This window comes from Cheilinus undulatus, linkage group 16, assembly GCF_018320785.1.
Source record: "Cheilinus undulatus linkage group 16, ASM1832078v1, whole genome shotgun sequence".
Classification (NCBI taxonomy): domain Eukaryota; kingdom Metazoa; phylum Chordata; class Actinopteri; order Labriformes; family Labridae; genus Cheilinus; species Cheilinus undulatus.
The window spans coordinates 16,611,860-16,631,453 of record NC_054880.1 but is presented as its reverse complement, the minus strand read 5'-3'; the positions used below and the strand labels follow the sequence as shown (position 1 = coordinate 16,631,453).

Below are 19,594 nucleotides of genomic sequence, written 5' to 3'. Positions count from 1 at the left end.
GATGTAGGGCAAGCATGTGTACATGAAGTAACCATGGTAACAAGGTAAATGAAGGTGAATCGCCATAACACTTCTCTTGTTTAGGCAATCCTCAAAACTATAAAGATCATTCTCTCCATCCAGTTGTTCTTTTGCTCTATTTCTTATCCAAATGTCACTTTGAAGCATGGTGATATTGCAGTGCAGCTCAGACTCTAGCTGATAGACAGGGGCACATAATGTTACCCTGTTGCGATATCAGTAGAAGAGCTCAGTGACTTCAAGTGTAGTACCATGATAGGATGCCACCTTTGCAATAAGACGGTTTATGAAATTTCATCACTGCTGGATATTCCACAGTCAGATCTAAGGGATATTATTAGAAAGTGGAAGCGTTTAGGAATAACAGCAACTCAGCCATGAAGCAGAAGACTACATAAATCACAGAGCAGGTCAACGACAGCTAAGGCACATGGTGTGTCAAAGTCATAAACACTTTGCTGATTGTAAAGCTAAAGAGTTCAAAACTTCCACTGGCATTAATGGGAACTTCATGGAAGCTAAGCAGCTGAATGCAAGCCTCACATCACCAAGTCCAATGCCAAGCAATGGATGGAGTGGTGTAGGGCACACTGACACTGGACTGTGGAGCCATGGAGATGTGTTCTGTGGAGTGATGAATCAGGCTTCTCTGTTTGGCAGTCAGATAGGTGAGTCTGGGTTTGGCGGATGCCAGGAGAACATGACCGGCCTGATTGCATTGCCCAACTGTGAAGTGTGGTGTGGGAGGGTTAATGGGCTGTTTTTCAGGGTTTTGCTAAGCCCCTTATCTCCAGTGAAGGGCAATCTTAATGCTTCAGCTTACCAAGACATTTTGGGTAATGCTATGCTTCCAACTTTGTTGCAACAGTTTTGGAAAGGCCCTTTTTAATTCCTATAAATGACTATAAAGACACGGTTTGATGGAAGAACTTGACTGGCCCCGATTTTGACCCCATCAAGCACATCTGGGACGAACTGGAATGGAGATTGTAAACCAGGCCTTTTCATTCACCATCAGTGCCAGATCCCATAAATGTTCTACAGAATGAATGGACACAAATTCCTACAGGAACACTCCAAAATCTAGTGGAAAGCCTTCAATGAAGAGTGGAGGCTGTTATAGCTGCAAAAGGGGGGCCAACTCCATATCAAAGTACATTTATTTGAATATAGTGTCAGTCCCTGTTGATTATTTTAAACTTAAGTATTGATAGTGCATTAATATGAGTGTTTTACATTAATATCTAACTTAGCAGCCAAAATGATCCATAATTATACTGTATCCATAAAGTAAAAAATATACGTTTCGTAAGAATAAATCTCAGGCTCTGTGTGCCGATAAAGACATGAGCTGTTAACAAATTTACTTCTAAATGGTGGGCTGTAAACCTGTTGAAGTCTGCTGTCAAAACAGCCATTTTTGAATGGCCATGTATGTGACTCAGAGAACTTTTGCAGCCAGTCTCTAGTGGACACTTGAGGAATTGCAGTTTTCCACATAGGCTTGATTTTTCAACAGTGAAAGTTGCTTTTTGTTGTGTACTTTTTCTCATTAGGGATTCTCAACGACACTGCAAGCAGCTCTGACAGTGACAAAACAATCTGTCCTACCAGAGACACAGCAAAGACCTCAGAAGAGAGACACCAAAAACACTACAAGTGGTAAAAAAGAAGCTCAGCAATCAAGCTGTTCCCAGACTCAAATGAAAGATGTGTTTCAAGTAACAAATGCAGAATACTAGGCTGAATAAATAAGATGTGAAGAGGATGATAATATGACACATCTAGTGGATGTATTAATCAAAAGTCTGACAAACATGGCCACAGATTAAGAGAAAATGGGGTAAAAATAAAACTCTGAGCAGACTTTGAGGTTAGTAAACTGGGATTTAACAAGAAACTTTACTGGAAAAGACAAGGATCTGAGTAGCTTTGACAGCCATAAAGCAATGAAAAGACTCACTGTGTGTTGTAAAGATGAAACCCCAGTTTGATTACAGCAGTGCCTCTGTTTTCTTCAGACCACTCTGCCTTTTGTAAGGCGCCTTGCATTTCAAACTTGGGGAAAAAAAGGCTTTACAAGAACTTTTTCAAAGAAAATTTCCCTAAGATCACAGGGGACTCATATAAATCAGAAACAATTCTGTTGATAAAAGGGAACAAATGTTTGCCTCGTGGATAATGGATGGAAAAGAATTGCACATATGATCAGTGAGGCTTGTAATCACACCTATAAAACATCTCTCACTGCAAAGTTTTCTCACAAAAAATGCAGAATAGGAAGAAGATAGTCATAAATGTGAATTAGTACCAACACAGCTAATCTTCCAAACTCCAATAACCCATTTTAATGTAGAAATAATACTCAGAGCATTACTCAAAAACCTGTCAGAGAAGAGGAGCAGAAAAAGTGTTATAAAAGTGAGTCCGTAGGGGTTAGAATAAAGTTAGAAGCCGGCTGAGCCTTCCAAATGTTTGCTTTGTACCACCTCAATAGCAGCTATTGATTATGTCAAGAGTGAATTGCAGCGGCACAAGGCTGAGCTGAAGGAAATCTATCTTATTGTGTAATATTTCCCCCGGCAGACAAACCGAAGCAAAGTCTTTTTCTTGCAAACAGATCAGGAAGTCAGAGGTTGTCGGAGAGAGAGATCCAGACAGAGTCATCAGCTGTATCTGAGCACCCATCAGTCAGACCTGCCCTGATGCTTTCTGTGCACAAATAGAGCAGTCACTCAAACAGTCGGCCGCCGTTTTCCAGGCGCTGGAGAGAGATATTGCTGCCTTGCCCTTGAGCCATGCTAAATTGCTTCAGTAAAACAGACACAGGTTTGCGGCCGTGTTTTATGGAGTCTATTGAATCAGGAGGTGATGGCTGCTGGCTTGGTAACTCAAAAGGACGGCTGTATAGAGGCTGGTAAAGACAGTCTGATGGCTGTTTTGTCAACAAAATGACACGGCTGGAAATGGCTCACTCTAATAACAGACACAACATAAAATTTCCCCATCCCCTGTGGATGCAAAAAATGGATGTAAATGGATGTAAAACATCATATTTGCCTTAAACTTCCTTCTTTAAACATTATGCTGGAATGGTTGGATAAATAAACACAATCATTTCCCAGGATCTATGCAGACTAAGCAGAGTCATCCTAGACATTCTTCTCTCCAAAACATTTTTCAGCATCTCCAGGGGGATTCTTAAGTATTCCAGGTGAGGCTTTTAATCCCTCATGTGAGCAGCAATTTAGCAGAGGTATCGGAAGAAACCCCACACAATACACAACACTAAGTGGGTGGAAGGCGGACAAGCATCAGGCAAACTCACACTCACATCTACGGGCAATTTAGAGTCACTAATTAATCTAACAAGCATGCCTTTGGACTGAAGGAGGAAGCCAGGGCACCCAAAGAGAACCCATGCCTGCACACAGAGGACAGGCAAACTCCACATAGGTCCTGTCTGATGGGGGTTCTCACCAGGAACCTTCTTCTTGTGAGGCGACAGATGTAACCACTGCCCCTAGCTAATAGCTTGTTTGCTTTCACTTAAAACAACTTAAATATATATGTATATATCTTCCTTTTTAATAACATCATGAAAACTTCAGTAATAATAGAAAATTTTAACCCCTTCTTAGCTAGTGGTAATACTATCCTTTAGCCTCATCGTCTGGATTCTAATGTTAGCCATTATCTGTTTGTAGTTTCAAAAATGTTGTTTTAACTGAAATTATTCACTACTCTTTGCATCTACACATGAAAGCCTGCCTGACTTTCACATGGAGTTTTTTTGCAAATTCCAAGCAGACTTTCATGCCCTGCTCTAAAGCCCAGATCAGTGGAGGGATGAAGTGATGCTGGTCCTTCTTTAACTTTGTCCCATCCTCACACAGTCAGAGTGACCATCAGGTTCTTGGTTACCTCTCCTACTAAGGTGTCTCACCCCTGTTTGCTCAGTTTGGCTGGATGACCAGCTCTCAGAAGAGTCCTGGTTGTGCCAAACTTCTCCCATTTAAGAATTATGGAGGCCACTGTGCTAGAACAGTGGTTCTCAAGGTGGGGGTCGGGACCCTGGGTCTCCAGATGCCGAAGAAAAATTAAGAATATATTTTAAATGACACTTTTACCACGTAACACCAGTAGTGCCAAATTTTAGCCCATTTTCATCACTTTATAACAACAATTTTGCCAAATTTTTAAACATTTTTGCACTAAAAGCCCATTTTTGTCAATTTTAAACCCTTTCCAACACTTTTTTCTAATTTTTGCCATCGTCTGCCTATCATTGCTTCAGTTAACCCATTATTGCCACTATGAACCACCTTTTATGTTATTTTAACCACATTTCACTATTTTTTATGCCCATTTTCAGTTTAACCCATTTCTCTCAATTTCTGCCTTAATTAACCCATTTTTTTCCAGTTCAAACCAATTTTTCATCCAATTTCACTAAATTTTTCCACCCATTTTTGCCACTTTAAACCCATTTTGGCTACTTTTTAATCCCCCATTACCACTTTTTATGCCTGTTTTTGTCACTTCAGCCCCCTTTGACATTTTTTACATCCATGGTCCCCCAGTCTGGCTGGGCCCCAGAAAGCGCTCCTTTTATCCACCTTATGGGTGACCCTGTCTGCACATGACTATTCTTGAATGTGCATGGTTCAACCACCTTCAGGTACAGTGGGGGTCCCTGGTCTCCGACACCTTTATTTTGGGGGTCAGGGGCTGAAAAGGTTGAGAACCACTGGTGTAGAAACATCTCAGCAAAGATCCAGAGAAACAGGAGGAACCTGAGCTAGATTTCAAGTGGTTATGCAAATGGTCTAAATACTTACGTCAATGTGATATTTCAGTTTTTATTTTTACAGATCATTACATTTTAAGAGCATTTTATCTTCCTACCTGTGGATAACATCAGAGGAAAATGACTGCTGTGTAAATATGGACACTGTTAATGTGTTTTCATCCATGATTTTTCCTCTTCTAAGCCAGAGAGCTGAGGTTGAAGCATGAAGTGTTTTCTTAATAATGTACAATTTTGACATAAACTCATTTTTGGCAACATAAAAAATGAATGAAGGACTTAATTAAGTGTAACTAAAGGGAGTAAAAGGAGTCAAGCTGCTGAGCAGCTGCAGCTGAACTGTAAAAAAAGTTAATGGTATAGCTAAAGGCAGCACACTGTAATAATATTGACAAAAGGACATAAAAATTCATCACAGGAAGGAGGGGCTGGTAGGGAGAAAAAATGGCACCATGTGAGGTTTTTCTACATGTCCCTGAGGGGAGTCGATAACCATTTACCTCCACCCAACAGATTAACTCAGAATCAGTTAAGTTCTCTATAAAAACACAGCCTGCCTCCTAAAAAACCCCGAGCCTTTACACCTTATGAGGGGCAATTTTGCTCGCTTGGCTGCTGCTCCTCCCCCGCCGGCAGCCCCTTCAGTCGGGACATGATGGACGACTCAATCTCAGCTCAGAACAGCCACAATCAACCAATTAGAGCATGATAGATAAATCCTGCTTCTCCGGGAGCACAGTGCGAGAACAGGGTTTAATAGGTGGGTTTAATAGGTGTACCAGCAGACACAGGCCAAGCTAGGCTATATTGACCTTGTGATTGGTCGAAATGTGTCCGCTTCCTGACAGGAAACACCGCATGATAGGTTGGAAATGTGTTTCCTGCTCACTGGCGTACACACTCAAGGTTTTGGAGTGGATGGGAGTCAATAAAAAGTGTGTTTGGGAGTGTGTGCAAGGAGATCCAATCTGTCAAGATATCAGAGTGTTTGTGTGTCACAGATCTGCAGTGAGGAGGAGGAGGGGGAGGGAGGTTCGACAGAATGAATAAACCATGTCGCTCGTTATCTCAGGGGCCGCCACGGCAACGCCATTTACATATGTCACCCCCTCTCCTCTTCACCCACCACTCTCTTCTCCTTATGCAAGTTTTTACAGGACAGTCAGTCAGGATTAAGCGTTAACCTCTCCGAGTACACACTGACAAACTTTACGCGCCCTCAAACCCACACTGAGTCACACTCCTTCGCTGTGTCCTTCTGCTCTTTAGTGCGGAGTGACATCACGTCAGCAGGGTTATGCCTGGGTGGTACTGTGCCTATCTAGGCTCACACACCTTGACATATGGAGATGCGCCTGCCTCTGTGTGATGTCCCACACTGAGATAACAAACAGAGCTAAATAAAACCACACGGACTAGCCTGTGTATGTGCGCCTGTGTTTGTGAGTAAAAGTCAAATTCAGATGTAAGATCCGCGAGGTTATACTATAAGTAGGATTGTCGCAGTGACGGGGATCTTGCTCCGAGGCTTTAGCGGCGCGGTGAGAGAGGAAATTAAATGCATGATGGGATACTCCAGTGAGAGACGAGGCGGGGAGAGGAAGACATTTGTAAGCACAGCGTGAAGCTAGCGCTAAGCCCAGGTGTTATCCCGGCATCTATAAACAACTTGTTTAAACTGAATAATAAGGGGGGAGGGTGGATGGATGAGCTGTTTTCCACTCAAAATATTTTCCCTTACTGCGTTGTTGTTATTAAAGTGACAGTAGGAGGTCAGAGGAAGGAGAGAGGCTGCTAAACTCAAAGTGACACTCAGCCTGAATCTGTCATTTTAGCTGGAAACACTTTTGAAAGTTTGTAGGTTTGTCCTTCACCAAGAGCACCATTTTTAGTAATGGTGAACAGGTGCTTACCATGAATATAGCTCAATAATGTGATTATATTAGCCCTCATAATGCATTCAGAAAGTATTTAGACCCATTTCACTTCACATTTTGGCAGGTTGCAGCCTGATGCTAAAGCTGTTTAAATTATTTTTTTCTTTCATTAATCTACTCTTGAAACCCCATCATAACAAGGTAAAAACAGACTTATAAAAAAGAAACAAAATTAAATATCGCTTTAACATAAGTATCCAGACCCTTCAAGCACCCTTGGCAGCCTCAAGTCTTTTCGAATATGACACAAGAAGCTTTGCACACCTAGATTGAGGGATTTTCTGCCATTCTTTTTTGCAAATCCTCTCACACCCAGGTTGAATGGTTACTGTTGGTGGACAGTCTTTTTCATGTCAGAGATTTTTGATAGGGTTCAAGTCAGGCCTCTGACTGGGCCACTCTAGGACATTCACAGTCGTCCCTAAGCCTCTCCTGTGCTGTCTTGGCTGTGCTTAAGGTCATTGTCTGATGTCCTAAGTACCGCGGCACAGGTTTTCACTAAAGATATCTCTGAACTTTTCTCCATTCAGCGTTACCTGAACCTTAACCAGTCTCCCAGTCTCTGCTGCTGAAAACACCCCAACAGCATGATGCTGCCACCACCATGCTTCACTGTTGGGATGGTGTTGGGCAAGGGATGAGTGGTGCCTGGTTTTCTCCAGATATAGTGTTTAAAACTAAGTCCAAACAGTTCAGTCTTGGTATCATGAGACCAGAGAATTTTGTTTCTCAGTCTTTGAGTCCTTCAGGTGTTTTTTTGTTTGTTTGTTTTTTTTGCAAAGTCAAAGTGAGCTTTCATGTGTTTTCATGTGTTCCTTCTGGAACTTTGTCCCATCTCCACTCAGGATCTCTGGAGCTCAGTTAGAGGGGTCAACAGGCTTTTGGTCACCTCTCTTACAAAGGCCATTCTTGCCCGATTGAAATTCTAGGTAAAGTTGGGGTCCTTCCTGAATCCAGCATAAAATTGTATTTGAGTTTTGCACTTTGAGTCTCTTTCCTTTCACTCTCAGTGTTTTTTTTTGTTCTCTACCTTCCAGCGTATCCAACTGGATCATCAACAAACACTTGTCTTTGGAAGAACAGTTGTAATTTGTTTTGACCATTACCTGGCCTTCTGCAATACTTTGGCTCTTGAAATCCCAGGCATCATAAATATGTAACGTCATGGTACAAATGATGCAACAGGGGAAGTATGAGTGGCTTCAATGGAATTTTAAGACCTAAAAACTTGATAAAGGTTAAAAACACCACAAGAAAAACACAGTTAACTTTGGGAATCTATTGTTAGTTTTCTCAGCCTCTTTTCTCTGTGAAGGACAAGAGTTAAGATTAACCACCAAGCCTTCAGGGTGAGAGTTAGACAACTGGACCACTCAAGGCCTTTGATATTGATCTCCCAACCAGCTGATGAAAATTTAGCTGAGTTAAAACTTTTCACTGGTACTCAAAAAAACATGCATGGGGTCTTACTGCTTAAAAACTCATTCAGAGCCAGGAGACTATTTTTGATTATTTGATCTATAACCACAGCTACAGTGTCGACTAAGTCTGATGTAATACGACCAGTGGCAGCAATACAAATACTCAAACTTCAGCTGCTTCCTTAAACCCTTACTCTGAAGACATGTAAAATTTGCCTTAAATTAAATAATAAAATGCAATTTGCAGTTTGTTCACTCTGACAAAAGCAGCTTATTCCTCTTACAGCATGTACTGACGTTTCCTGTCCCATCTTTGTAATTGACAGCTTTCCAACCTTTTATTTTGTTTTCAGCCTCGTCTCAAAGAAACCAAAGAGCGGCCAGAGAATTCAGCAGAGACTGCAGAGAGTCTGCTGTGACACCGCAGCCCTCTGGAATAAAGACGGATGATGGAGGAGCAAGAGAAAAGAACACAGAGAGGCCAGGAGGACAGGTGGTTACATGTGGGTGTGTGTGCATTTTTGTGTAGAGTCCTCACCTCTAGTGTGGTCAGCACGATCTTTTCCACAGAGGAGAAGTAGGCCTCCCAGAGGAACTGAGTCTGCTGTCTGAGGGACAGGATTTTATCCTGGTGGATGGAGCGCACGGTGGTGGGGATCTGTGAACAACAAACAGCAATCAGTACTGATCTGAGAGAAGAGATCAAAATTAGTCCACGAGATACACTCAGGTACTCCAGATCCACAGACGGCATATCAACTGATTTATCTTTTTTAGCAGTGGCCGTAAGAGCTTTTTAGTCATGTGGGCTGACATGATTCTCAAGAGTTATCAGGGAGAAATGTATCTTTTAAATATACACATGGAGGCATCCTAAAAGATAAAAAGTGATCAATTGCTTTTTTAGAAAAAAACAACAACAAAAAAAAGATGAAAAAGTTGTATATCTATTTATAAGAAACCAAACTCAGAATATCTGCGTTTAAAAAGTCATACATTTTGACATCATCAATTAAAAACATTCAAATTTAAAAGTCACAAATTTATGCAAAACCAGAGTGAAAAAAGTGGTTGGATAGCCCCAGTTAACAGAAATCTTCTAAGTCCAGGTAGTAATGATGATGTGATGAATCTGGAGGAAAAACACAAGTAATTCCTCATGGATCAGTCCTAATAAGAAGAATCAAATGATCCGGCTGAAGGACTTGTGCACAGAAAACAGCTTCATCTGGTATGGTTTTCTTCTACATAATTGGATATTTTTTATTTTAAAATCTCCAAAACTTCAAATTTTTGGTTCAAGTAAATTTACAACTGTTAAAGAAAATAAAAAGTACAACTGTTTTAAACTTTAAAGCATCATTTTTTCCTCAAAACTTATAGATCCTCTACTTTTTTTAGATTTTTAGAGTGGCCCAATATGTCGTAATCATGGATAGTTTATACATAGATCATTTAGCAAGAAGCAGTATATGAAGGCCTGTGTGTTGAGATTTTCTCAATGAAAACAATAAACTTGATGTTTAATTTTTCTAAGTGGGGGACAGCAGACAGGGTCAGAAATGGGCATGAAAGAATGGGGGAGAGACATGCAAGAAAGGAGCCACAGGCCAGACTTGAACCTGAGCCGCAAGGGTTCCTCTAGGCAATCTGCGCCTCCCTGTGGGTATTTTTAGATAGCTATAGTACTATACAGTTGAAACCAGAAGTTTACATACACTATATAAAAAGGCACATACACTTTTTTTTCTCACCATCTAACATTAAATCATATTAAACTTTTCCTGTTTTTGGTCAGTTAGGATTACCAAAATTATTTCTATTTGCTAAATGCCAGAATGATGAGAAAGGATTTTTTCTAAGACAATTTTTATTACTTTCTTCAAAGTCAGAAATTTACATACACTAAGATTACTATGCCTTTAAACAATTTGGGAAAGCCCAGATGATGATGTCATCTCTTTGGAAGCCTCTGATAGATTTATTGACAACATTTGAGGTAATTAGAGGCACAACTGTGGATGTATTTTAAGGCACACCTGAAACACACTGCTTCTTTGTGTAACATCATGGGAAAATCAAAAGAAATCAGCCAAGATATCAGGAAGAGAATTGTGGACTTGCACAAGTCTGGTTCATCCTTGGGTGCAATTTCCAGATGCCTGAAGGTGCCACATTCATCTGTTCAAACAATTATATGCAAGTATAAACACCATGGGAATGTCCAGCCATCATACCGCTCAGGAAGGAGACGGGTTCTGTGTCCCAGAGATGAATGTGCTTTGGTCTGAAAAGTGCATCTCAACCCAAGAACAAAAGCAAAAGACCTTGTGAAGATGCTGGCTGAAGCTGGTAAGAGTGTGTCATTGTCAACAGTCAAACGAGTCCTGTACCGACATGGGCTGAAAGGCCACTCTTCCAGGGAGAAGCCATTACTCCAAAAGAAACATAAAAAAGCCAGATTACAGTTTGCAAATGCACACAGGGACAAAGACCTTAATTTTTGGAGACTTGTTCTGTGGTCTGACGAAACTAAAATTGAACTTTTTGGCCATAATGACCATCGTTACATTTAGAGAAAAAAGGGGAAAGCTTGCAAGCCTGAGAACACCATCCCAATTGTGAAACATGGGGGTGGCAGCATCATGTTGTGGGGTTGTTTTGCTGCAGGAGGGACTGGTGTGCTTCACAAAATAGATGGCATCATGAGGAAAGAACATTATGTGGAAATACTGAAGCAACATCTCAAGACATCAGCCAGGAAGGTAAAGCTTGGGCGCAAATGGGTTTTCCAAATGGAAAATGACCCTAAGCCTACTGCCAAACTGGTTACAAAGTGGCTTAAGGATAACAAAGTCAATGTTTTGGAGTGGCCATCACAAAGCCCTGATCTCAATCCCATTGAAAATTAATGGGCAGAGCTGAAAAGGCATGTGCGAGCAAGGCGGCCTACAAACTTGGCTCAGTTACACCAGTTCTGCCAGAAGGAATGGGCCAAAATTCCTGCAAACTATTGTGAGAAGCTTGTGGAAGCATATCCAAAATGTTTGACCCAAGTCATACAGTTTAAAGGCAATGCTACCAAATACTAATGAAATGTATGTAGAAAATAATAAAAAAAATGTCTAAAAAATGATCTCTCTCATTATTCTGGCATTTAGCAACAACAAATAATTTTGGTAATCCTAATTGACCAAAAACAGGAAAAGTTTAATCTGATTTAATGTTAGACAGTGAGAAAAAAAAAGTTTATGAGCCTTTTTATATAGTGTATGTAAACTTCTGGTTTCAACTTATCTCACAGCTGAGACCAGGTACTTTTAACAAGTTAGAAAAATTAAAGATATTTCCATATCAGGTCTGCTGTAGACATCTTATTTATACTCATTTAGCTTGTTTTTAATGAAGTTTTTGAGCACATCTTGCATCAGATGAACTCTCTGCTATCATTTTAAACACAACCATCTGTTAAGTTAAGATCCACACTTGAATCTCTTTGGTGAGAAGTGAACTATCACCATGACAACTCCATCCACTGGAGAAGGCCACAAGATGAGATTGAAAACAAACAAAACAAAAAACCCCAAAATTGGACCCTAAGCCAAGCGGCTAGAAAAGGAAATTAACCTTCTCATCAACCTTGACGAAAAGATAAAAGAATGAAAAGACAGATAAGCTACAAGATTTACATTTTGGATTGGTTGAGATCATTTTGGCTGTTAATCAGGAAATATAACTGTTTGATTTTCATCGGAAATGTGTTTGGTATCATTTTTTTAACCCAGTCATAATACTGTTAGTTTTTTTTTGTTTGTTTGTTTAATGGAAATTTAAGTGGCCTACAAGTTAATCTAACTGCTCAAACCATTTGAAAATAATACCCTGTATTCTAAATGTTCTGTTGACAGTGTTGATAGAAAAATATCACATTTTCACATGAACATCTGTCTGGATATTTGATGCATCTTATTTTTACTTTGAAAGAGTAATCAGACAGGATTTGTTCTGCTCAACTCTCCATCTTTCCTTTATTATTTTTAGGATTTTTCAGTCTGAGTTGGAAACTCACTTAAACCCGAGATACCGTAGGAGACACTAAGCAGCAGTGACAGTTGTGGTGGATGAGACTGAGGAAAAAGTGTAAATTAACTAACATGTCGGAGAAACTGACTTTAACTTGCATTAAAGTGGAGTCTGATACCTGTATACCCCCTTCAGAGCACTCTGCCTTTAAAGAACTGAAGTCAATGACCAATTTGTCAAAGGAAAAATATAATATTGTTATTTAAACACTGATGTAGCTGTCATCAAATAACCTTGTCACAAAAAGTAAGGAAATTTGTGTTTGGTTGATTATTTCTTTGTTGTAACAATGTTTCTTGGTGATGAATCTCATATTGTTGGAAAGCCTGTTTAACAATCTTTTATATGGTGCCACATTTGTAAGGAACATGCATTTGTGGAATGAGCAGCAGAGCTGAGTATGAAGGTTGCACCCATGAAAAAAATGGCCAAATCTGGCATAGAAGATCTGGCAAATTTTTCATGGGCACAATCCACATACTCAGCTCTGCTGCTCATCCCGCAAATGCATGTTCCTTACAAATATGGCACCATTTAAAAGGAAGATAGCCAGGCTTTCAGACGGTGTAAGATGTATTGCTAAGAAGCATTGTTGCAACAAGAAACACGAGTAATCTATCAAACACAAATGCCCTTACTTTCTCAGCTAAGTTCTAGGTAGATATATTGGTGTCTATCTGAAAAAGAGTGAGGTCAAACTACCTCTGGGTTTGTTGTTCTCAGCTCTGTGTCCACACTGACAGGACAGGGCTTCCTTAATCTTGTTGATGTGTCAATGAGTGGCCCAAACATATTCCGTACATGTTTTTTTCTCTCAAAAATGGTTCTGCCTACTAAGGATGCTAATAAAGTAACAATGACAGAGTGAAAATCAAAAAAATCCAGCGCACTTCCCAAGTTAAAGAAGAGACATTTTAGTCTGAAATACTTAAAAGAAATTAGAAACAAATCAACTTTGGGCTGAATATTTGAATAGAAACTAGCTGGAGAAACAGCTCAACTCAGTCAAAGCACATAGAGGGGCTGGGGTGGTGAAGTTTAGCTTTAGATTAGCCAAAATGTGACAACTACTGTGCATTGACTCCAAGAGTTAAATATTGTATCTTTAAATACTGTACATTTAGATATTGTATTTAGATTACTATGCTGTCTGTTTTCTAAAGGTCTAAATTTACCCAGAAATAATTTCAAGTTGCCTAAACTTGAACTTAAACACAGTCAAAAGCCACTTATTAAGACTTATTTATCAAACTCACCACAGGATATTAAGCCAGATTATATATAATGTACAAAAAGTGACTTGTAGTTATCCAACAGTGTCAGGGCAGAAGATTAAATGAGCTAGCAGCTGTTAAGTTCATGCATAAGAGCTTTTACTAGAATATTTATCCTGTTTAGTCCTGCAGTGAGTTTATTTTTAACCATAAAGGAGGTTTAATGGCCGATAAACACTTTTTATCTCACAGTGAATGCTGTGCAGACATCCTGCTAGCTGCAACATATTCAGAAATGTTTATTGTTCTTTTAATTTAACACAGGTTCAAAGTGTAAAACATATTCATACTCTACACACTGCATGCAGCATCTATCTTTGCCTATCTTTCTTAAATGACATGAATTTATGGATATTTAAAGGATGGTTCAGGCTTGTGTTGCTGCAGACAGTGAGCTCTTTCATTATAAAACTCAATGTCAAACAATATTATTACACACTTCATTCAAATTAAGATTTAATGGGCATATAATTACTTTTCTCCCCCATGAAGTTCAAGCAATTCCCGCTAAATCCATCCCCTTGTTCTATTTATTTGCCCCCTCCTGTAACAATCTGAGGCTTTGAGTGACATTTTCAAGCAGTCAAGGACTCGGCATGCTGCTTGAATTTTGTCAAGCTGACAACCACTCTGCAGGAAAACAAAACAAAAACAGGATCTGGGATAATACCAGCCAACCAGGAGAGTGTGTGCTTAAGATTCTGACAGAGAAAGGGTTTTTTGTTTCAGATGTGGTAGTGGGGGGGAGGTCTTCAGTTGCCTTTATCAGGGTGGCTTTTGGTTGAGTTTCCGAGTTGTTACCTGCAGCAGGAGCCTCTCGTCGCCGATGACTGCGGCTGTGTTCCAGTCGATGATCTCGGAGAAAGGCAGCTCCCAACCGTTACTCAGCATCACTGGCACACACGCGGCCTAAAAATACACACAGAGAGAGAAAGGGAAGCTCTGAGATGGTTCTTAACGCAATCACAGTTAAATATGCCCATTTATCTTCATATTGATCCTGATTATCAAAGCCGTAATACGCCACTCTTTCCATAAAACATTACAATGACAAGACTGTATCAAAATTGATCAATCTGTGCTGATCAGCGATCCACTATTACTGAGCCTAAATGCCCTATTTGGCAAAAACTGGATTTTCTTTGATTTTTAAATGTTTTTGGTGTGATACACAAAAACACTAGTGAGGCTTGTAGCAGCCAGGTTGGTATCTGGCATCAGTGATGCATGCAAAACCAGGTCGATTACTGATGATATTGTGTTTTTATCTGTGTCTTACTAGATGCCAGCTCTATCAGCTACAAACTTGTTGCTGCTTCCTGTTTATTATCTCAGCTAAGAACTAAAAGATGCTATTCAAGAGATTCCTTTACAATTATGTGTCCTTATTATACAAAAAAAAAATCTGGCAAAGTTACTGTCTGCAGCTAAGGCTGCATTGATTTTTGATACAACATAAACATGTTACCACCTTGTAATGCTGATAAATGGAGTTCATGAGAAATCATTAAACTTTCTGAAGACAGCGATAAGCTCCAGCATTCTTTAGGAGATGTTTTTGGAGCACCTGTTGAAAGTTCGGTTGCTCTGCACCTTGCCAAAGCTTGATTGTCCCTTTCTGGGCTAGACTCATGCTATTACATGCCCAGAAAGGGACAGGGAATTTACTTTTAAACATTCATCATCATGTCAGAATACAACACAAGTGTGACTTAAAAGAGCTGTTGTCTCAGAAGTTGGGTTTCCATTACAGTTTAAAAAAAAAAAAGCGATATTCCTAAATTTCGACTAGGTATAATTGCGCCTTTAAAGTGTTTCTGCTGTTTGGGCATGAGCCTCGCAATTCTCATAAAATCTTATCTCATGAGACTGCGCTGCAAGGAAACTGGACGCTCAAAACCTGTTGTATGTAGGTACAGTTATGATTTCATCTACAGCGATGGCTGGTTGATAATTTTGAACAAAAGATGGCAACAGATGATAATTCAGAGGCAAAGTCCGTATGTACGGCAAAAGCCCCATTTAAGGGTATAAGTATGATGTTAAGAAAAGTCTCATCTACTCTTCTGTCCACACGTACTGCGCCATGTTGTCTCAGAGTGAACTGGTCATGTGACACCGTATGTTACATCCTGTGACTTTTAAATGCAGAAAAAGTGTTTCCATTGCAGCTTTGCAATATATTTCTATACTGAAATGTCTGAAATCCTCCTCATGAGAGCATACAAATTTTTAGCGATATTTAAGGGGTTTTCCAAATTCAGGTGTTTCCATTACCAGTTTTTTATTGCGCTATTTGGATTTTGTGCATTTGTGAGGGTAATGGAAACACAGCTAGAGTCAGTGAAATGGAGTATTCTCTGACTTTGTGGATTATTTTGGGTTGTTTTGGTCAGACACATCCTGTGCCTGTTCATTTAGTAGAGCAAATGTGAGGTCAGGCTCAGATGCTGGATGAGAAGGCCTGGCTCGCAATCTCTCTTCCAGATCATCCCTAAGGTGCTCAGTGAAGTTGAGATCAGGGTTTTGTGCGGGCCAGTCAAGTTCTTCCACACCAAACTCATCAAACCATATCTCTATAGTCCTTGCTTTGTGCACTGAGGCACAGTCATGTTGGAATAGAAAAGGACCTTGCCCAAACTGTTGAAAGCATAGCATTGTCTAAAATGTCTTGGTATGCTGAAGCATTAAGATTGCTTTTCCCTGGAGATGAGGGGCCTAGCCCAAACCCTGAAGAACAGCCCCATACCATTATCCCTCCACCACCAAACTTAACTGTTGACACAAGTCAGGCAGGTCATATTTTCCCAGCATCCGCAAAGCCCAGACTTGCCCATCTGACTGTCAAACAGAGCAGCATGATTTGTCACTCCACAGAACACTTTTCCGCTGCTCCACAGCTTGCATGCAGCTGCTCGGCCATGGAAACTCCTTCCATGGAGCTCCCGCCGCACCGTTTTTACCTTAATGCCAGTGGAAGTTTAGAACCTTTCAGCTATGGAATTAGCAGAGCGTTGGCAACTTTTACGCAACATGTGCCTTAGCAATTGTTTACCCCGCATTGTGATTTTACATGGTCTTCCATTTCATGGCTGAGTTGCTGTTATTCCTAACTGCTTCCACTTTTTAATGATATCACTGAATGCTGACGGTGGAACATTAAGCTGACTGCAAAGGTTGCTTAACCTGTAAATTCGGCTAATCATTGCTTTTTTTCCCCGCACCACTTAAAATGTTATATTAAGATACTTTGTAAGCCTGCAGCCAGGAAGGTTAACAGAGTTCAAAAATGTCCAGAAGTTAAGGCTAAGTTTTTTTCTCCAATGAACTGATGAGTCCCCTTTTATAATAAAGATCCCCAATACATCCGAACTAATGCACAAAATAAAAAGTACGTACCAAGCAGAAGCCATTATTTTGTTAAAAGCACCGCTTTGTGATTCTCCATTCTCTGTTAATGATTATGTTTTGGAGTCAGGGGGAAAAACGGGAACAGATAAAAGCCTCTTTGATATTTAAAATAGCTACAAAATATAGATTAAAGTGTCACCTCAACATAAATACATTTTGCTCATCAGATCTGCAGAACTTAAGAAGAAACACAAGCTGAAAACAACTCAACATTGTGATCAGATTACAGAAATAAGCCTGAACTCACAATCTAGATAAGCGTGCAGGCAGCTTATAGTCTCAGATAGTGAGGGATTTAGTGAAATGATGACTGATATGAATATGAAGCAAAAAAAAATTAATCGTTTGTTGGAGAGAAGATCACAACGAGCATATTTTGAAGTAAAAATAGATGTTAAAAGTAGGCGACTAAGCAGCAGTCTGGATTCACACACACCAGAAAACATTTATCCTCTCTGCTGAAACACAAGAGCTCCAAAATGCTCACAAAGAATCTCTAAAAACACGATTAATTGCTCTGTTTGTGATTCTGTTTGTGCTTATTTGATTTCTAAAAATGCTTGATTTGTTTATGAGCTTTTGAAATCAGAGAAAACAACAATAGCCTGTCACGTTGGATTTTTTTCACATCAACTTAAAAGCGAACACGCTCACTTTGATGTCTATTTAACAGACGCACCTGTTGACACTCCAATATTAAAAATGTGACACAGTCATTTGAAATCTGATTGGTTAAAAGAGACAAGAAAGGGGGAATCAAAGAGATCAAAAGGCAGGAGAAAGTGGATAAATAGATGTTTAAAAAAAGATGAAAAGAGGAGAGGTGAGTGTGACCTTTGGCAGAGGAGTGGCAGAGGGATGGAGGGATCTGAGGAGAGCTAGAGCGAACAGCTGCTGTGTGCGTTTCTGTGCGTGTGTTCGTGGTGGGAGTTTGATGTAATGACGGCCCTGTCACTCCCGGGTCATAAAGGTGTCAGCTAAAGCAGAGCTGGCCCGCGGGCTCTGCTGCTGTCTCCCCAACACACAAACACCCACACACACGCACAAACCCATGCATACAGATTCATACAGAGCCATAAACAACCCCAGGCTCACATGTGCAGATATGACCTCTATTATAAATTGCGTTCTCATGCTAAGACAAGAGCCTGTAAATACTCTCCCTCCGTCTTCCTGAGGACGGGTCGATGGATGGAGTGAGTCGACAAACAGAGAAGGTGGAGGAAACCGGAGCGGGCATATTTGCCTCCTGAGTGAAGTGCATTGTCATGTGTGTGTGGCAGCTGATGGCGAGATAAGCACACTTATGTGGGAGCGACGGTGTGCGGTAAGGAGAGTTAAAGGACAGTGCAGTAGTAATGCAGAGTTCCATGCAGTTAGAGAAATGGATGAACAGCGGGAGAAGAAGTGAGTAGATTTGAGGAGGATTGAGAAAAGTGGATGCTTAACACTGAACCCCTATCAGGAAATTAATTTCAATGGATGGATTTACTTCCCAGGTTACTTCTGTCATCAGATGAGTTACTATGCTGGAATTTTAACCCCTGTATCCACACAAAAGCTTAAAAATTACACACTGATTGAATGCAGAAAAACTTGCAAATCTATCTTTGTTTTCTTTTACAATATTACATTTCACTGTTATTGTTTTTGTACCAAAAACAAGTAAAATCTGACTGAAAACTTCCACATATTTTCAGCTGTTAACTGGATCTTTTTAACTGATAATAACCACAATAGCCACAGTACACTTTAAATAGCCTCATATCTCTCACAATAAATTTACAAAGTGTGCTACTAGGGCATGGAAAGTTAAAAAAGATGCTGGCATTTGCAACAGACCAACCCTATTTTTCGAAACATGTCTATAAAGGAGAAATGTGCACTGAGCAACCTACAACATTACATTGCAGTCCTTAATATATACTCACAGTAATTCAACACAATATGAGAGTAAGAGCTCTTGAAAAATAGCAACATTCACAACAGACACAGAGTCAACAATAGTTTTATGCCCAAGAAAGGAACTTTTTTTTCGAGAGAATAATAGGGGTATAAATCACCTGTTTCATAATGATGCGATATGATGATGATATTTTGGACAATGGTACGATATTTTCCAATATCAGAAAATCTGCCATGAAAAGATTCTGATATGATCCTATACTGAGGCCTACAATGGATATCAAATGATTTAATACACAAATTTCCCACCGTTACAGAAGAAAGTCATTTTAGCAGTTTGATTACTAAAAGGTTCCTGTATTTGATAAAAAAGATACCTCTAAAACATGCAGATTTTGTATCAGTAAACATTTTAAGTACAACAATTTTATTTCAATTACTTTTCAAATTAAAATGCTTAAGAGAAAATAAGTATTATCCATTTTGTTTTAAAGTTGAACAATGAAAAAATACCATTCTGAGTGCCCAAGTGGCCAAAGAGGGATGGCCCTTCCTTCATTTGCCCTAAGTTCTTGTGAAGTAAATAGTGTTCAAATTAGGGCAGTGGTTCCCATCCTGGGGTCCAGGGACCCCCTTGGGAGGATGCCAAAAATCTTGGGGCATAATTAGAGGTTCATAATTAAAAAAAAAAATTACAATAAAAAATACAATGCCCAGTGGTAATAGGGCCAA

The 19,594-nt window shown here is 39.9% G+C and overlaps 1 protein-coding gene across 1 annotated transcript in view; it reads right to left on the bottom strand.

The window, feature by feature from the left end:
* Positions 1–19,594, bottom strand: part of ext1b (exostosin glycosyltransferase 1b) — a 185,175-nt gene that overhangs the window by 38,675 nt on the left and 126,906 nt on the right. The window contains exons 3-4 of the mRNA XM_041808251.1: positions 14,348–14,455; positions 8,728–8,847 (exon numbers count right to left, since the gene is read on the bottom strand). Of these exons, the coding sequence (XP_041664185.1) occupies positions 8,728–8,847; positions 14,348–14,455 (228 nt within the window). The remainder of the gene's footprint in view (positions 1–8,727; positions 8,848–14,347; positions 14,456–19,594) is intronic.